This window comes from Aotus nancymaae, unplaced genomic scaffold, assembly GCF_030222135.1.
Source record: "Aotus nancymaae isolate 86718 unplaced genomic scaffold, 86718_ANA_hifiasm-v0.15.2.pri h1tg000014l, whole genome shotgun sequence".
NCBI lineage: Eukaryota > Metazoa > Chordata > Mammalia > Primates > Aotidae > Aotus > Aotus nancymaae.
In genome coordinates this window covers 14,104,127-14,124,224 of record NW_026988425.1, presented here as the reverse complement: position 1 = coordinate 14,124,224, position 20,098 = coordinate 14,104,127, and the positions used below count along the sequence as shown (strand labels likewise).

Sequence of the window (20,098 nt, the reverse complement as noted above, 5' to 3'; positions counted from 1 at the left end):
TAGTATAGTTTCAAGTCAGGCAGCATGATGCCGCTAGCTTTGTTCTTTTTGCTTAGGATTGTTTTGGCTATGCGGGCTCTCTTTTGGTTCCATATGAAGTCTGAAGTAGATTTTTCCAGTTCTGTGAAGAGGGTCATTGGTAGCTTGATGGGGATAGCATTGAATCTTTAAACTACTTTGGGAAGTGTGGCCATTTTCATGATATTGATTCTTCAAAACCATGAGCATGGAATGTTTTTCCATCTGTTTGTGTCCTGTCTTATTTCCTTGGGCAGTGGTTTGTAGTTCTCCTTGAAGAGGTCCTTTACATCCTTTGTTAGTTGTATTCCTAGGTATTTTTTTCTCTTTGTAGCAATTGTGAATGGGAGTTTGCTTTTGATTTGGCTCTCTGTCTGTTATTGGTGTATAGGAATGCTTGTGATTTCTGCACATTGATTTTGTATCCTGATACTTTGCTGAAGTTGCTTATCAGTTTCAGGAGATTTTGGGCTGAGACGATGGGGTCTTCTAAGTATACAATCATGTCCTCTGCAAATAGAGGCAATTTGACTTCCTCCTTTCCTAATTGAATACCCTTTATTTCTTTTTCTTGCCTGATTGCTCTGGCTAGAACTTCCAATACTATATTGAATAGGAGTGGTGAGAGAGGGTATCCTTGTCTAGTGCCAGATTTCAAAGGGAATGCTTCCAGGTTTTGCCCATTCAGTACGATATTAGCTGTGGGTATGTCGTAAATTGCTTTTATTATTTTGAGATACGTTCCATGGATACCTAGTTTATTGAGAGTTTTTAGCATAAAGGGCTGTTGGATTTTGTTGAAGGCCTTCTCTGCATCTATTGAGATAATCATGTGGTTTTTGTCTTTGGTTCTGTTTATATGATGGATTACGTTTATAGACTTGCGTATATTGAACCAGCCCTGCATCCCCAGGATGAAGCCTACTTGATCATGATGAATAAGCTTTTTGATTTGCTGTTTTCTTTGGTTTACCAGTATTTTATTGAAGATTTTTGCATCTATGTTCATCATGGATATTGGCCTGAAGTTTTCTTTTTCAGTTGAGTCTCTGCCCAGTTTTCGTATCAGGATGATGTTGGTCTCATAAAATGAATTGGGGAGGATTCCCTCTTTTTGTATTGTTTGGAATAGTTTCAGAAGGTATGGTACCAGCTCCTCTTTGTACGTCTGGTAGAATTCAGCTATTAACCCATCTGGATGTGGACTTTTTAGATTGGTAGGCTTCAGCCCTTGTTATTGGTCTGTTCAGGGTTTCAACTTCTTCCTGGTTTAGTGTTGGGAGAGTGCAAGCATCCAGGAATTTGTCCATTTCTTCCAGGTTTACTAGTTTATGTGCATAGAGTTGTTTGTAGTAATCTCTTATAGTAGTTTGTATTTCTGTGGAATCGGTGGTGATGTCCCCTTTATCGTTTTTTATTGCATCTATTTGATTCTTCTCTCTTTTTTGTTTTATTAGTCTGGCTAGCAGTCTATCTATTTTGTTGATCTTTTCAAAGAACCAGCTCCTGGGTTTGTTGATTTTTTGAAGGATTTTTTGTGTCTTTATCTCCTTCAGTTTTGCTCTTATCTTAGTTATTTCTTGTCTTCTGCCAGCTTTTGAGTTTCTTTGATCTTGATCCTCTAATGCTTTCAATTTTGATGATGGGGTGTCGATTTTAGATCTTTCCTTGCTCCTCACGTGGGCATTTATTGCTATGAATATCCCTCTAGACACTGCTTTAAATGTATCCCAGAGATTCTGGTATGTTGTGTCTTAGTTCTTGGTTTCGAAGAACATCTTTATTTCTGCCTTCATTTCATTGTTTATCCAGTCAACATTCAAGAGTCAGTTGTTCAGTTTCCATGAAGTTGTGCAGTTCTGAGTTAGTTTCTTAATCCTGAGTTCTAATTTGATTGTGCTGTGGTCTGAGAGACTGTTTGTTATGATTTCTGTTCTTTTTTTTTTTTTTTTTTGAGGCGGAGTTTTGCTCTTGTTACCCAGGCTGGAGTGCAATGGCGCGATCTCGGCTCACTGCAACCTCCGCCTCCTGGGTTCAGGCAATTCTCCTGCCTCAGCCTCCCAAGTAGCTGGGATTACAGGCACGCGCCACCGTGCCCAGCTAATTTTTGTATTTTTAGTAGAGACGGGGTTTCACCATGTTGACCAGGATGGTCTTGATCTCTTGACCTCGTAATCCACCTGCCTCGGCCTCCCAAAATGCTGGGATTACAGGTGTGAGCCACCGCGCCCCGCTCCTTTTTTTTTTTATTGCATTTTAGGTTTTGGGGTACATGTGAAAAACATGCAAGATTGTTGCATAGGTGCATACGTGGCAGTGTGATTTGCTGCCTTCCTCCCCTTCACCTATATGTGGCATTTCTCCCCATGCTATCTCTCCCCAACTCCCCACCCCCCACTATCCCCCCCACTCCCCCCCAACAGACCCCAGTGTATAGTGCTGCCCTCCCTGTGTCCATGTGTTCCCATTGTTCAACATCCGTCTATGAGTGAGAACATGTGATGTTTGATTTTGTGTTCTTGTGTCAGTTTGCTGAGAATGATGGTTTCCAGGTTCATCCATGTCCCTACAAAGGACGCGAACTCATCATTTTTGATGGCTGCATAATATTCCATGGTGTATATGTGCCACATGTTTCCTGTCCAGTCTATCCTCGATGGGCATTTGGGTTGGTTCCAGGTCTTTGCTATTGTAAACTGTGCTGCAATGAACATTCATGTGCATGTGTCCTCATAGTAGAAGGATTTATAATCCTTTGGATATATACCCAGTAATGGGATTGCTGGGTCAAATTGAATTTCTATTTCTAGGTCCTTGAGGAATCGCCACACTGTCTTCCACAATGGTTGAACTAATTTACACTCCCACCAACAGTGTAAAAGTGTTCCTATTTCTCCACATCCTCTCTAGCATCTGTTGTCTCCAGATTTTTAATGATTGCCATTCTAACTGGTGTGAGATGGTATCTCAGTGTAGTTTTGATTTGCATTTCTCTAATGACCAGTTATGATGAGCATTTGATTTCTGTTCTTTTGCATTTGCTGAGGAGTGATTTACTTCCAATTATGTGATCAGTTTTAGAGTAAGTGCGATGTGGTGCTGAGAAGAATGTATATTCTATGGATTTGAGGTTGAGAGTTCAGTAAATGTCTATTAAGTTCGCTTGGTCCAGATCTGCGTTCAAGTCCTGGATTTCCTTGTTGATTTTCTGTCTCATTGATCTGTCTAATATTGACAGTGGAGTGTTAAAATCTCCCACTATTATTGTGTGGAAGTCTAAGTCTCTTTGTAGGTCGTTAAGAACTTGCTTTTTGTATCTGGGTGCTCCTGTATTAGGTGCATATGTATTTAGAATAGTTAGCTCTTCTTGTTTTATTGATTCTTTCACCATTATGTAATGCCTTTGTCTTTTTTGATTTTTGTTGGTTTAAAGTCCATTTTATCAGAGAGTAGGATTGCCACCCCTGCTTTTTTTTTTGTTCTCCATTTGCTTGGTAAATCTTCTTCCATCCCTTTTTTTTGAATCTATGTGTGTCTTTGCACGTGAGATAGGTCTCGTGAATACAGCACACCAATTGTTCTTGTCTTTTTATCCAGTTTGCCAGTCTGTGTCTTTTGATTGGGCCATTTAGTCTCTTTACATTTAATGTTAATATTGTTATCTGTGAATTTGATCCTGCCATTTTGTAACTGGTTGGTTGTTTTGCCCTCTGGTTTGCATTATTTCTTCATTGCATCATTGGTCTTTACCATTTGGTTCTTTTTTGCAGTGGCTGGAACTGGTTTTTCCTTTCTGTGTTTAGTGCTTCCTTCAGGAGCTCTTGTAGGGCAGGTCTGGTATTGATGAAATCTTTCAGGAATTGCTTGTCTGTAAAGGATTTTATTTCTCCTTCACTTATGAAGCTTAGTTTGGCTGGATATGAAATTCTGGGTTGAAAGTTCTTTTTTCTAAGGATGTTGAATATTGGCCCCCATTCTCTTCTGGCTTGTAGGGTTTCTACCAAGAGATCTGCTGTGAGTCTGATGGGCTTTCCTTTGTGGGTCAGTGACCAGACCTCTCTCTCTGGCTGCCCTTAGGACTTTTTCCTTCATTTCAACCCTGGTGAATCTGACGATTATGCACCTTGTGGTTGCTCTTTTAGAGGAGTATCGTTGTGGTGTTCTCTGTATTTCCTGTATTTGGATGTTGGCCTGCCTTGCTAGGCTGGGGAAGTTCTCCTGGATAATATCCTGAAGAATGTTTTCCAGCTTGGATTCATTCTCCTCATCTTCTTCTGGCACACTGATCAAGCATAGATTAGGTCTTTTCACATAATCCCATAAATTTTGGAGGCTTTTTTCATTTCTTTTCACTCTTTTTTCTCTTTGCTTGCCTTCTTGTTTTATTTCGTTGAGTTGATCTTCAATCTCTGATATCCCTTCTTCTGCTTGATCTGTTCAGCTATTGAAACTTATGTATGCTTCATGAAGTTCTTGTGCTGTATTTTTCAGCTCCATCAAGTTGTTTATGTTCTTCTCTAAGCTGGTTATTCTATTTAGCATTTCGTCTAACCTTTTTTTCAAGGTTTTTAGTTTCTTTGCATTGGGTTAGAACATGTTCCTTTAACTCAGAGAAGTTTGTTATTACTCACCTTCTGAAGCCTGCTAATGTAAGTTCATCAAATTCATTCTCCATCCTGCTGTGTTCCCTTGCTGGTGAGGAGTTGTGATCTCGTGGTGGGGGAAAAGCATTCTGGTTTTTGATGTTTTCATCCTTGTTGCACTGATTTCTTCCCATCTTTTTGAATTTATATAGGTTTGATCTCAGGTAGCTGCTCGGGGAGGCGGCCTTTCCTTTGTCTGCCTGCAGAGGCACTGCTAGGCTGCCACAGATTCAATGGAGCTGCTGCATATTTTTCCTGCGTCTTATATTTGCTCAGGAAAATTAGGCCAGGTTTTGCAATGGCGGCTGCCATTCTCCCCTGCCGAGCTCATTCATTCCTGGTCACTCTCTAACTGACGTTCTGGGTGTGAAACTCTGAAGTGAGAGTTTTTTAGCCTGCTAGGCTTTGTGGGGGGAGACCTGTCCTGCTGTATGGCCTGTTTCCCTGTGTTCAGTTCCCCTTCTTTCTGGGGGGTGGGTAGCTCTGTCCCGCTGGCTTTTTGGCTTCCTCGGTGTCAGCCAGTGCTTTCACCTAGATCTATGCTGACAGCCCTGGCACCAGCCGAAGTTGCTGTTCTGCCCTGTTCAGGCAGCTCGCTGAGGCTTTTCAGCCCGGTGAAGAGCTCCTGTTCTGTGGGTTGTAGAGGGCTTGAGTGGAGCACTGTATCCAAACTGAAGTCCCAGGCGGGGAGATCCCCCAGTCTTCCAGTCAGTTGCATGCACCACCTGGGTGGGGCAGTGCCCCGCATTGCCTCAACCTGCCCTATTTGGTTCATACCCACTGTCCAACCAGACCCACAAAATAAACCTGGTACCTCGTTTGGAATTGTGGAGACCACTCGACTTCTGCCTTTTTTTTGCTGGGAGCTACGTTCCGGAGCTGCCTCTTATTCGGCCATCTTGGCACCTCCCGATAAATGACTTAACAAAGGTTTCATAGCTAGAAAGTGGCAGAATTAGTCCTACTCAACGTGAGTAGGACCTATTGGTCAGGCAGACCTATTGGCAGGTTTAGGGTATCATCTAAAGTGTTTAGGGTATCATCTAAAGTGTTACAGAGTTATTGTTCTGAATATTTGACAGAGCTCTCAGGCTTCTGCAGATACATCAAAGTAGCTGAGAGTTTCTTTCCTTCATCTGTTCCTTGGAAAACAGTTGAACTAGAAAGAGAAGACCAGAACCCAGACTTGTGGTCCACTGTCTTCCACTACTTCATGTCATATTAAAAAGTTACATTGGCAATGGACAGACATTCCTCAAATGTAGACTCTAAAATACCTGTCAGCATGTTGGGATTCCCTTTTAGACTCTTTCGCATTAGGAAACTCATTTAGTCAATTTACATGTTCATAAAGAAAATCACATTTTTACTAAGAAACCATAATTATAAGATTATAAAATTACTGATAATTTAATTTTATTTGCAGAGTTGTTGTTTCAGTTGTCTGTTGCAGGCAACAAACAGTTGTAAGCACGTTGTAGGGGTTTACAATAACCATATCATTATATCATGACTTTATGGGTAAAGAACTTGAGTGGGACTTGTCTAGGTGATTGTTCTGTTCCATGTGTCATTGACAGAGGTTGTTTAGTGGTGTTCAGCTGGCAGATGTTTGACCTGTAAGGTCCAAGAAGGCCTCATCTCATGTCTGTTTCTTTCGTGAGAAAGGCTGGAAGGTACTCTCAGGTGGGACTGTGAACAGGCACACCTATACTTGGCCTTCCAGTATGGAGGCCTCTGGCTACTAGAATTTCTTGTATGGCAACTCAGGGTTTCAAGAACAAGCACTACAGCCACATGGACTTTATGGTAGCCTCAGGTGTCTCACGGCATCATCTCTGTTGTACTTTGTTGGACTGTAAACCTACCCAAATTCAAAAAAAAGGGGGATATGGCCCCCACTCCATGAAGGGGAGGATCAAAGCATGTTTTAAAAACATCATCATCTAAACTGTTGCAGTTATTATGCTGAATATTTGACAGAACTTTAAGGCTTCTGCAGAGATGCCCAAGTAGCTGAGAGTTTGTTTCCTTCATCTATTCCTTGGAAGACAGTTGAACTAGAAAGAGAAGACCAAGTACAGGCTAATAGATACAAATATAGGTTCTGAAGCCAATTTAATCTGGATTCAAATAATTATCTTTGCATAAGTGGCTTTACCTTCTAAGCCTGGGTTTCTCTTTTGTTAAAGCAGTTGAGTAATACCTTCTGGGATGAAAGGTGGGAAGCAGAATGCCTGCTAGAAGCTGATTCTAAGACTGTTTCCAGAAAGAATAACTGGTGGACATTGAAAAAAGCGAGCAGTGGATACAAACTTCAGAAAATGTATAAGTAGCTGCTAATAGAACCAGAAAATCTGGACTTTTCCAAAGTGGCTTTTATGGACATTGAAGGAATATTATAGAAATTGTGGAAAAACATTATATGAGGAAAGGATTATGAGGTCCATTTGAGAAATATTGGGTTTAACAAAATTTTTCAAGCCTTACAAGGCTTCTTACTTCCTTAAGCAGGCTTCTAAGAATCTCTAATATTAGCTTTGACTATCCAAGAAGGGAGATATTGTATGCAGCATTTTCAAAATTTATCTATCAAAGGACCATTTTTCTCATAGAATCTCTTTGGCTTAGTACTCCAGGCAAAACAGTTTGGAAAACATTAATCTATTATCAGGGTAATACCAACATGCACATATATGGTCTTAATACCAACTGTATTTATGAGGCACATTAAAGTTATTTTCTTATAATTAATGATTATTAATATTGACATGGTTACATATGAACAAAATATTGACACAGTTTGACATTGTATAAATAATACTGACACAGTTCAACATTATGTACATTTTAATAAAAGACAAGAATCCCCATTTCAGATGAAAAATTATCCCTCTGATAACAACTAATTGATTAATTAGATAGATATTGATTTATTATCTCCTACGTGCCAGGTGCTGGTTCAGGCTCACTGAACAAAGCAGACAATATTCTTGTCCTTATAGACCTTATAGTCTAATTGAGTAGGACAGAAAATGAACATTGTAAATATGTAAATTAATATAATCTATTATAATAAAATGATAGTCATTATGGAAAAATGGGGGGATAAAATGTGTGAGTGGTTTTGGTGGTGGCTTATAATCTTAAAAGGGTAGTGAGGACGGGTGTAATTGAGAAAGTGGCATTTGAGTAATTAATTGAAGGAGGTGCCAAGACCCCGAGACTCAGGACCAGAAAGAAAGACAGTCAGGCAGGTGCAGGTAAGAGAGGGAAAGAGTGGTTGGAGATGAGAGCAGAGAAGTAATGGGACAAAATTGGGTAGATCTTTCTAGACCAAGCACCTATCTAAGTCCTTTGTATAAAGGTTTGTAGCCCTGAATTAAATGCAGGCTATGTAACCATGTGAGCAGAGGAGTGACATGATCTGAATTCTCATTTTGAAAGGATCATTTTTGCTGTTAAACTGTACCTAGACTTATTGGGAGGGTGAGTTGAAGCAGGGAGACAATGGTAGACCATCCCAATAATTTAGGTGGGAGCCAACAATGGCAGTAACTGTGTGGAAAGCAAGTCAGATATAGACTTTTTGAGTCTCTTTTGAGTAGACAGCAAACAAGATATCCTAATGGATTATGTGTGTGTGTGTGTGTGTGTGTGTGTGTGTGTGTGAGAGAGAGAGAGAGAGAGAGAGGAATCAAGGATGACTCTGGGTTTTGACCTGTGAACTGGAAGGATAAAGTCACTATCAGCTGAGTTAGAGAATGCACTGGAATGAGTTAGAGAATAAATAAACTTAATAAGTCCCAGTTTGGACTTATTAAGTTAAGTATTGAAGTGGAAACTTTGGGAGGCTGCTGCTATTCATGAATCTAGACTTTCAGGAGTGAGATCTGGGCTGCATGTGAAAGTGTTTGTTTCTGGCATATGGATGAAATTCAAAGCCATGACACTAGTTGAAATCAGTAGTGGTTCCCTGTGTGCTTTGGGTCTTGGCAACAAGATTTGGCCCATAATCCTGGCAAAGGGCTGAGGTAGACCTCTGGTGACCCAGATGTTTTGGGTGATGAGTGTGGTCTGCAAGAGGTGCCCAGAGGAGCAGCACGCATGTTGTAGCAGTGTACAAAGCAGGACAAACGAGCCTGGTGATGCGCAGGCAAAGGTGCCATTACCGTGTCTCTGCATGGTTTAGAAAAATTACTTGACCTTAGGGTTTTTCCCTTTTTAGGCTGCGCAGGAGGTGAGGCAGTCTTAAATTCTTGTTCGTCTTCTGTTGTTTTTTTTTGGATTTGGAATTTGTAATGACGTAGAGTCCTTGTCTTCTTTTCTTTTTATTGTTTTGGCTACTCTACCTGCTAAACTGTTAGAGATCTACAGTTTGACCCTAAATAAAAGTATTCATTTTGTATAAAACATGAGATACAAATAGACATTAGAAGTGAGACGTTAATTGATTACTTAACCTCAATTTCATTGCAGATGATGCTAGCTGAATATCAGAGAGTGAAGTCAAAAATGCCTCCTGCCATTGAGCAACTGATGGTCCCTCACTTGGCCAAAGTGGATGAAGCTCTCCAACCTGGCTTGGCTGCACTGACCTGGACGTCTCTGAATATTCAGGCGTATTTAGAAAACACTTTTGCAAAGATCAGTAAGTCTGCCTAAATAATTACTATTTCTGAATTCTTTTTTAAAAAATTTATATATGTTTATATATATATAATTGCACTTTATGTTCTGGGGTACATGTGAAGAACATGCAGGATTGTTGCATAGGTACATACATACATGGCAATGTGATTTGCTGCCTCCATCCCCATCACCTATATCTGGCATTTCTCCCCATGTTATCCCTCTCCAACTCCCTACCCACCGCTGTCCCTCCCCTAGTCCCCCACAACAGACCCCAGTGTGTGATGCTCCCCTGCCTGTGTCCATGTGTTCTCATTGTTCAACAACCACCTATAAGTGAGAACATGCGGTGTTTGATTTTCTGTTCTTGTGTCAGTTTGCTGAGAATAATGATTTTCAGGTTCATCCATGTCCCTACAAAGGACACGAACTCATCATTTTTTATGGCTGCATAGTATTGCATGGTGTATATGTGCCACATTTTCCCTGTCCAGTCTATCATCGATGGACATTTAGGTTGGTTCCAGGTCTTTGCTATTGTAAACAGGAACAGAATATCAAACACCACATGTTCTCACTCATAGGCGGATGTTGAACAGTGAGAACACTGGACACAAAGAGGGGAGCATCACACCACACATTGGGGTCCGTTGGGAGGGGCTATGGGAGGGATCGTGGGAGGGAGGGTGGAGGAGGAATAACGTGGGGAGAAATGTCAGGTATAGGTGATGGGGGGATGGTGGCAGCAAACCACCTTGCCATGAATGTACCTATGCAACAATCTTGCATGATCTGCACATGTACCCCAGAATCTAAACTACAATAAAAAAAGTGGAAGAGAGAGAGAAAAAAAGAGATATAATACTCTCAAATATATGTAAGGTAGTATATTCCATAAAATGCAATTTTCTGGAATGTGTATAGGTATGTTGCAAAGAAGGGCTCAAATATGTGTGGGAAATCCAAGAGGGGCAGTTGGACAGGTGTCTTTGCTGGAGGACTTTTCAGAGCTATTATCAGGCCAGCGTCCAGTGGATCTCCAAAAATGGGCTTTTGCATGTGGCGTTTCCCAGAATTCCTTGGCTGCCTTCCAGGAGGACACATTAACACCTTACAGCTCTTCTGTGGCAGACAGTGTAGCACAGTTTGGAACGTGGTAATGAGGGGGTTTTGTTTTTCCAGAAGGACTTAGACATTGCTATTCTCTTTTCCTAGCCAGTGTGTCTTCCACCTTCTCCTCTGCATGGCCCGATCCTCCCTACTCTTTTTTTTTCTTGTCTTTTTGTTTTTTTCTTTTTTGTGGAGAGCGGAGTCTCGCTACATTGCCCAGGCAGGTCTCGAACTCCTGGACTAAAGCTATCCTCCCACCTCTGCCTCCCTAAGAGCTGGGATTACAGGTGTGAGCCACAGCACCGGCCCCAATCCTCCCTGCTCTTATAGCCCAGAGTAAGTCTTGCTCCCAGAAGCGTACTCTGATTACTCTTCCTCCTGTGATGTCTGCCTCCTGTGTCCTCCTGTTGGATTTACATTTGGGACCAGAGACTTTGTATTTTGGTTGTCTTCTAATGGTTTAGTACAGTTTCATCCTTCTCCCCAAGCAGACTGCAAAGGGCCTGAACATCAGGCTGTTTAATTTTTTTCTTTTTTATTGTAAATTGACAATTTATAATTGTATAGATTTGTGGGTTCTGTGAAGAGGGAGTCGTGTGGGGAAAAATTTATGGGGTACAAAATGATGTTACGATTTATGAATACAATGTGAAATAATTAAATCCAAGCTGTTAAATTTATCTAATTCTTTTGTGTTATTCTCAGTTGAGTGTGTAGTAGACACCCACATCCTTGCAGATTCATAATTGGAATAATTTTATATACTGAGTCTCTCTTCATTTCTTTATCAGTGTAACCCCATTCCTACTGCTCAAGCCTATTACCTTATTTCTGGATACCTGTTCCTGGGCCTCCCTTTTAGATACCCCTCGTGATGCCTCCTTTTATCCTCTCTCTCTCTCTCCCCTACCCCACCCCTCAAGTCTCTGTCTTGGTGTGGTATTTATGGCTGCTGATGTAGTACCTAGTCTATTTATAATCTAAATTGTCAAGAGCTTGTCTTATCAGGAGGTTTTCACTGTACTTTTCAAAAAACTTAGGGTTGAGAAGGTCCAGCTATTTAAATAGCCAGGTGCTTTATATTTAGGAATATTTAAGAAGTACTGGTTTGGAAGGGAGTAGAGTGAGAAATTCTGGTTGAGCCCATACCCCACCTTTGTTATGCTTTGTAGATTGGGAGCTGGACTGAAAAACAAAGGATACTGGACTTTTTGAATATGAATGAATATCAAGTCAGAGATACTAAATGGCTTTTAATGTTACATAGATATAAGAAATAACAATGAGTTTAGAACCCAATTTCCTTGCTCTAAATTAATATTTCTTCTAAAATATACCTCCCCAGAAAATAAAACAAGAGGAAATTGGCTAAAATTTCCTAAGGAGGCACTTATGAAATGTATAAAAACTTCATAATAAGAGTTATCAGAGGGGTGGGGAGTTGGGGAGAGATATCATGGGGAGAAATGCCAGATATATGTGATGGGGAGGAAGGCAGCAAATCACACTGCCATGTGTGTACCTATGCAACAATCTTGCATGTTCTTCACATGTACCCCAAAACCTAAAATGCAATTTAAAAAAAGAGTTATCATAATCAAATTAGAACTGGCTACCAAGGTAGACTTTAGTAATATCCTTCCTTTAGATGTTAGTATTAGAGTATTAACAGTTTGGATGTTTATTAGAATGTTAGCTGGAGACAAGGAACTAGTTTCTAGAGAAACTTACTGTTTTTGTTTTCTATTATGTTTTTATTTTTGTAATTTAAGGAACTAAAATAGAAGAAAGATTAAGTTTCTTTGAGAGAAAACTGTAAAATCTCAAGAGCAGTTGGATTTTTATTGGATGAATGAGCCAATCCTTCTACTTATAGGTGGTCGTTTGCATCATGCATTTATAAGAGTATGGATAATCTGGGACACTCTCCACATTACATCATAACTTGATCACATCACAATCCCTTTTGCCATATAAGATAACATCCACAGGAGATTAGGATGTGGACCTCCTTGGAGGCTACTTTTTTCAGCTTAACACAGATGTCCTTAAAGATGAAGAAGCAGTCAGAGAATTTTATTGCTCACACATACTTAAATGAAAGTGTTGGCTCTCTTTTAGTATTGAATCAATTTACCAGGAAGTACTATTTGGTATCTTGAGTAGCATCTTTAATAATTATCCTGGAAATAATAGAAAACTTTTAGGCTTTTATTCGTTTTTTAAAAATTTTATTTATTATACTTTAAGTTCTGGGGTACCTGTGCAGATCGTGCAGGTTTGTTACATAGGTATACATGTGCCATGGTGGTGGTTTGCTGCATCCGTCGCCCTGTCATCCACATTAGGTATTTCTCTCTTTAGGAAATAAAGGTATTTAAGGAAGTGTTTACATCTCTGATACATCATTGGTATGTAACGTTGACTTTTCTGTATTCAATTTCAGTTTTATTTCCCAGGAGAAAGGTGTATTAGAAAAAGAGAAATTTTACTGTATGGCATCTGTTGAAAAATGTATTACCCTTAGATGGCTATCCATTAGGAATCATTCCCACTTTTGATGTGCCGTTGTTGTTAGTTTGCTTCAGAGTTGACCTTTGCATCCATTGAACTTAACATTCAATATTACTTCAGCACAACTAAAAAAAATGTAACCTATGATATTTACAGTGAAAGAAAAATTAGAGAACTTTCACTTCAGTAAAATTTGTTGAATACTTCTTGTGGAATAGGCACTGGGTTAAATGTTGAAGATGGAAGGATAAAACATATGAATTCTAAAGAAGATAAGACACATGGGCAGACAATATGGTATCCGTGGAGATGGAAGGATGCTCCATCTGTGGTTTTACAGGAGGAGGGACCACTTGAATGCCCACAGATTCACTCCGGGGCTTCTGTGGGGAGATACGCTTGAGCCGTGTCTTCAAGTATGAGTGAGAGTTAGGTAGGCAGGAACTGGGAAACTGGTTACAGAGAAGGAACAATGGCCCCAGGAAATAAAACAAAAGGAAATTGGCTAAAATTCCCTCAGGGGTATTTATAAAATGTGTAAAAACTTCATAATAAGAATTATCATAATCAAATTAGAACAGGCTACCAAGGCAGGCTTTCTACTTGCAGAATATCAGCATTAGAGTGTTAGTAATTCGGATATTTTATCAGGGACAACCAAGTGTGAAACAGTGGGAGTCCAGGGGACATATGTAACTGAGAATCTTCAAAGCTGATTTTAATCAAGTGTGGATTTTTTTAAAAACAAAATTACTCTTTGTTTTTTCCTGCAGAGGACCTGGAGTTGCTCCTTGACAGGGTCAATGATTTGATTGAGTTCCGCATTGATGCCATTCTAGAAGAAATGGGCAGCACACCTCTTTGTCGGCTTCCCCAGGAGGGGCCGCTTACCTGTGAAGAGTTTCTCCAAATGACAAAGGTTATTAGAAGCTTGATTTTTTTTGTTTAAAGTTCTTTGGTGATTTGTTTTCCTATAAAGGTCACTTTTTTGAAGTTTAAATTAGATTTGTTTCTCTACTTGCAATGCTCTGTGATAGATGTGATTCAAACATGGAATCTACTGACAGTAATTTGCCAATGAAGAGAAATGTATCTAAGCAGTCACTTAGCTGTGAGGAGCGAATCATTTCAGATCAGTAGTATAGAAATTGACATAGAACACATTTTGAATTTTTCCATTTTTTAATGCAGAATAGAAAACCTTGCGGATGTGCTTCTCGTAAGCTAGGGTTAATTAACGAAGCAATTGTTTTGAACAGCTTCTAGACAAAATTTCTTCTTTAAACATTTCTGTTGAGGGGTATTTCCCAAACTAGCATTCTATGCACAAATTCTGGAGCCATTGCTGGGAATCCTGAGAGAGGCAGGGAGTGAGTGCAAAGTGCTTAGGGTAAAGACTGTACTTACAGATCCACTACATATTAACATATTAAGATAAAGACCCTTAGAAGATCCCCATTTAACTTTTTGTAGCTCATTACTTCTCCAACACATGTGCAAATGGGACATTTTCTTCCCTGTGCCAGGAGTAAGCTCCTGGGAGCAGCACTCCATGAAGCGCCCCTTCAGGAACATCCTGGTAGCGTCATTTACAGTATTCCCAGTGGGCATCCTGAGGATAAGGACTCCTCAATCATGATTTTAGTATGGTGTGTTGGGGTCCTCAAGACCACCCCCACTAGGAGGACTCACGGAACTCAGCATGTAGGTGCACTGCCCTGACATAGTTAAGAGACGCAGCTGGATCATAAGGAACAAAAACTGGCGTTGTCAGGGGAGACCCTGTCCAGGCTTCCTCATGCATTCTCCCTCCTGTGAGGGCTCACACGGAGCTCACTGTCCCCTCTGTGCAATGTTGCCGTCCAGGGAAGCCTATTAGAGACTCAGGGCCCAAGGTTCTTACTGGATCTGGTCACTCACTCTGCTTAGTATGGACCAGAATTCCAGACTCCCAGAAGGAAGCGGGGGTTCAGCATTAACTACATTGTTTGCACAAGCAGTTTAGGCACAGCAAACTGTCTTTATCAGAGGGGCAACAGGGGGAACCCTGCCGAAAGCCAAGCTTCCAGACGCCGGCCAAGGGACCACCTCCCGAGCGGGACCTCCTAAGGAGAGCAGTCTCAGGCCTGCTGTATTCACCCTTTTCTGCGTATATTGCAGGTTATATTAAGTCATTCTATACTCAAAACGTACTGTCTACACTTTAGAAATTTCTAGTCCCTCCTCCTCACACTCACTCACTGTGGGTACACCTAACCACCCCCTTGTTCTTTGTGATCGTTTAAAAAACGATCTCTTCCTCTGAGAAATCACTTGCCTCCATGGTTTTACTCTTACCCCTTTTCTGATGATGGTTTTATTAAAAATACATTTGTTTTAAATGTAAAAGAAAGTTTTAGAATGTTTTAAAAATGGAAAAAAATAGCATTTTAATCAATCATACCACCATTGTAATATTAATGAATTTTAAACTTTTTAATAAAGTTGTGATCTCTACTCCACATATAACAGGTTTTGAATAGTGCTTTTTTCTCCTAGTTAACACTTCCTCACAAAATGTTCCCCATGTGGCTACATAGCTTTCATAGGCAGCCTTTTAATGGTGCCTTCAGAATATTCTATTGAGTTGATACACTGTAATTTACTTACCAGTTTCTTACTGCTGAACCTTTAGATGGCTTCCAAAGTTTTGATATTTTGCCAAGAGCTGCAATGAATATATGCATGTATAATGTATTTTCCCCTTTAATATTATTCCTTCCCCCAAAATAAAATTATTGTGTCAGAGAGTATGGCCTTATTGGATGGCTCTTGATATTGGTAGCCAAATTGCTTCTCAAAAGGATGTTATCAACTTACAATGCCACCAGCAATACAATAGACCCAACTTCACTACCTTCCAGCAAACGCTGTTTACTGCTTTTAGTATAAGTAGCAAAATCATGGAACCCAATTTGAATTTGCTTTGTTGATTACCAATATAGGTATTAATAAATCATTTATCTTGAATTTGTTTATTTTTCATAATTCAATTATAGAGAGAAACGAAAAGGATGATGAAGAAAAGGAGTGCCTGACAGCAAGTTGTGATTTCATGTCCATGGTCAGTGATGACTTCTGTGATTAGATTTGAAGGGAGGAAGTGAGAGTCTAAGCCGTGTGAACATTTTAGGGGAAGAACATTCCCGGCAGAGAGAATAGCATGTGCAAAGGCCCTGAGGTGGAAGCATGTTGTTGTAGCTGGAGAAGGGTGTTGAGTTGAAGTACACTGGGCGTTCATATGCTCAGGTGGAAAATCAATAGAGAGGAAGAAAGGGTAGGCTTGGTTTCTAGGGAAGCCAGAGAAGCTGTGATTCAGAACTCAGGTTGTGGAGTTAGCCTTGAATAAAAGGAGAATGATTGCATTCACTGAAACAGGAGGAAGAGGGGCTCATGATGGAGGCCAATTTGTCTTCTGCATGAGGGCAGTGGGACTTGTTTGAGTCCCCTTGTCATGACCTCGGTTTGCTTTGTGCTGTAGAAATCAAGGTCATTCTTTGAGTATCATGAGGAAGGATAGTGTCATCATTTGAGGACACGGATTTGAAGACACAGCTGTTATGGGCTTGGTAGAGGGAAGTGGCTATAGTCATGTAGATGATTCCTAAGTAGCATTCGAGGCCAGGTTGAGTTTGGGTACCATGAATTCCCAGTGCCAAGCATCTGCATCAGCATGACCTATGTGTGCTGATGGAGAGGTTAGGTCACCTGGTTCATCTGGGTTGGGCTTCTCCTGGGTGGGGCAGTGGAAGGTTGAGAGAGTGATGGAGCAAAGAATATTAGCAAAACAAAAGTTAAAGTGTGAAATCATGTTAGGAGAGGGCATGAACCAGGGAGTAAGGGTGAAGAGACCTGGAATAGACGTGGAGTCTGGTGGGTTCTTGGTTTGCTGAAGCATCATGGGAATGAGGAAATGGTGGGGCTCCATGCTGATTATTCAAGGAGGATACCACTCAAGATTCAAAGACAGGCCCTTTTGGTGAGTTTCAGCTTTTGGGTGTCATCGTGGAGGTTAGTTGACATGAAGCAGGATAAGTGGAGGCAGCATCTTTCATTTATTTTGTTTGTCTTAGGGGATATTTTAATGAGTCTATTTATTACTTCTTTTTTCTCATTGTGTTTATATTCTGCTTTGTTAATTTCTATGCTGTTTGCATTTTTATGGTTATGCCTTCTCACAGAGAGAAAGAGTTAAGAGATGTAAACAACATTGCTAGAACTATACTAGTCTTTGAGAGGCTATCAATTCCATCTTCTAGAACCCTCAATATAAAGGAATTTTATGATTTCAAACATGTGTCTGTGTTACTGAGAGGACTGAAAGAACTGCTGGAAAGTTAATTGAGGATTCCCTGTGAGAGCCGGCCCTGAAAATGGACACCACATGTGTGTTTCTCTCCAAGATAGAGTCAGAGGACTTAAGATTCACACTTTAAAAAATATTAGCATTCTCTCAGAGAATTGAGGAGTTAGTTTACATAAAATGACATGAATAACCTTTGCAAATATTTAGGCCCTGTGGTTGGTTGTGATTTTCCAACCAATAATAATAATGAGCACTTCTTGTGTGCTTACTTTATGCTCTTAAGTGTTTTACATGCATTTATTTTATGGAATACTTGCAAAAACTACGGTGAGTTCTGCCATCATCACCATTATACATATGCGGGAATTGAAACTGAGAAGGATTTTCAGGGTCATGCAGAGCAAGGATTTGAATCCTAGTTTCAAGCTGTGTAAATGTATAATGCTGGAAGTTGGAATGGAGCTGGACACTGCCTAACTGACAGTCTATTATTTCATGGGCTTACTTTCCAACTAGGTGGTAAACCACTAATTCTGTCTGTACCATCCATCTCTAACTATCTGTCTACCTAATCTCCTACAGAATTGATCACCATGCCTCAAATCTCACATTAGTTTATATTTATTAAATCCGTTATTGAGAAATGTACAATATAGTTAGAGGGGTAGGTAGTATTTTTGAAATTAATGAGGAGATGACTATGGTTTGTTGGCAAAGACAAGGAGAGAAAGAAGGGTGGCTGGATCTAATTTATGTGCTATGAAGGATCCGAGTTATGTGATGGGAAGAAAGCCTGCTAGTGGCTTTTGGAGGTATTTTCTCTGTTGCTGGAGAAGTGCGTCTAATTTTGGTCCATCTACAGTGCTCCACTTGGTGCCCTTGTCCTTAACACATTCCTTTACAGGACACCCGGCCTGTGCTGGAGTGAAGGATGTGGCTAAGCATCACTGGGGCTAAAATCTCACCTGGAGGCTGAGCCACAGCATTGCTATCACTGCTTCTGTGCTCTTAAGAGCTAGATAAACAATATACCACTGTACTATCTTTTTTGTTGTTGTTGTTAGGATCTTTGTGTAAATGGTGCACAAATACTACATTTTAAAAGCTCATTAGTGGAGGAGGCAGTCAATGAGCTTGTAAATATGTTGCTGGATGTGGAAGTTTTATCTGAAGAAGATAGTGAAAAAATATCCAATGAGAATAGTGTGAATTCCAAAAATGAAAGCTCAGGTAAGAGATGGGATAATGAAAGGGTCTTGTTTCTCTTTGACATTTACTGAAAACTAAAATTGAATTTTCTACATAGCTATTAATTTCTACTTCTATAAACATCCTCTCAATTTTCTAATGATACGTACAAATCTGAAATTATGACCCTGAGCTTATTGTAGTGCCTCTATGTTGTTAATTCCCACTGCTTTTGGTTAAACTGCAAACATGCACTTTGCATTGGCCCTTGTTAGCTTTCTTTACATTTGTATGTGGGTGGGTGTTTTATTTTACCTTATCATTACAGTTGGATGGATTATTCATTGGAATTCCCCTCAGAGAGCATCTAGACTGGAGCAAACCTTTTGCAGGGCAGAGGAGAACACTGAGATGTGAAGAAGGGAAATTATCCCCCCGAAGTTTTAGGGCTATTGGTGGGAGGTAGCACCAGAACCCAGACCAGCGGGGGCCAGTGTAGCTTTTTCAGCCATAGTTCCTGCCTCTCTTGTTGGCTGTTTTCTCATATTGAGAAGGAGATGCTTCCATCAATCCATCTGGTTCCTGATTTCCTCCTTACTTTTCGATGTCCTCACTTCCTAAGAAGTGTGATGTTTAAGTGATATTAAACTGCATGTAATTTATCCTTTAATTGCAATAGATGATTCTATCTATCTGTCTGTCTGTCTGTCTGTCTGTCTATGCATCCATCTAATTTATTTCTTTTTCATTTTGTATCAGCAAAAAGAGAAGAAGGAAATTTTGACACCTTGACGTCGTCCATCAGTGCTAGGGCTGATGCCCTGCTTTTGACAACAGTCTCGAGGAAAAAGAAAGAAACTGAGATGCTAGAGGAAGAAGCCCGCGAGTTGCTCTCTCATTTCAACCATCAGAACATGGATGCTCTTCTGAAAGTTACAAGGAATACACTAGAGGCCATTCGCAAACGCATTCATTCGTCTCACACAATTAACTTCCGGGGTAATAATCTCATGTGGTTTGCCTAGTGGATGATCAGGCATAGTTGCTGGTTTGTGTGTGTGAGTGTGCACACACGTACGTTCCTGTTAAATTTAAATAATTAAAAAGTAGCCACCATTTATTTAATGCCTTCTTGTAATATTAAACATTATGAACTTGGATCATTCCAACAATTCTATTAAGTAGATACTGTCATTACTCTCATGTTAAATCAGAGAACTGGAGCACAGCACAGGGAGGTGAAATAGTTTGCTTAAGCTTTTGTTAATAACATGAAAATTGGTAGTATGTTTAGTCTTTTTCTAATAAGATGAAAATATATAAAATTATTTTAATTGGTGAAAGAAAAAAGTACATGCTTTAAAAGAAGTAATATGGAAAAGACTCTTTCACTGTTAAATCATTAGGTTTGTTAGCCAGTCTTACAAAATGGAAACATCTTATGTTACATTCATCAAAGGATATATATTAGTATTTTACTATTTTTATATTAATTTAGTATTTTCTAGCTGGTTTCCTCATTTTCACTATCATCATCTTTTCCTCAGCACAGTTCAGGAATAGGTGTTGTATTTCCCAGGTGGGCCACAAAAATCTGTCAAATCTAGAGGCATCTTGAAATTAAATTTTAAGTTAAAAATGGTAAAAA

The 20,098-nt window shown here is 39.9% G+C and overlaps 1 protein-coding gene across 1 annotated transcript in view; it reads left to right on the top strand.

The window, feature by feature from the left end:
- Window positions 1–20,098, top strand: part of DNAH5 (dynein axonemal heavy chain 5) — a 373,821-nt gene that overhangs the window by 132,394 nt on the left and 221,329 nt on the right. The window contains exons 16-19 of the mRNA XM_064375875.1: window positions 9,141–9,312; window positions 13,691–13,836; window positions 18,327–18,492; window positions 19,210–19,449. Coding sequence (XP_064231945.1) covers window positions 9,141–9,312; window positions 13,691–13,836; window positions 18,327–18,492; window positions 19,210–19,449 — 724 coding nt within the window. The remainder of the gene's footprint in view (window positions 1–9,140; window positions 9,313–13,690; window positions 13,837–18,326; window positions 18,493–19,209; window positions 19,450–20,098) is intronic.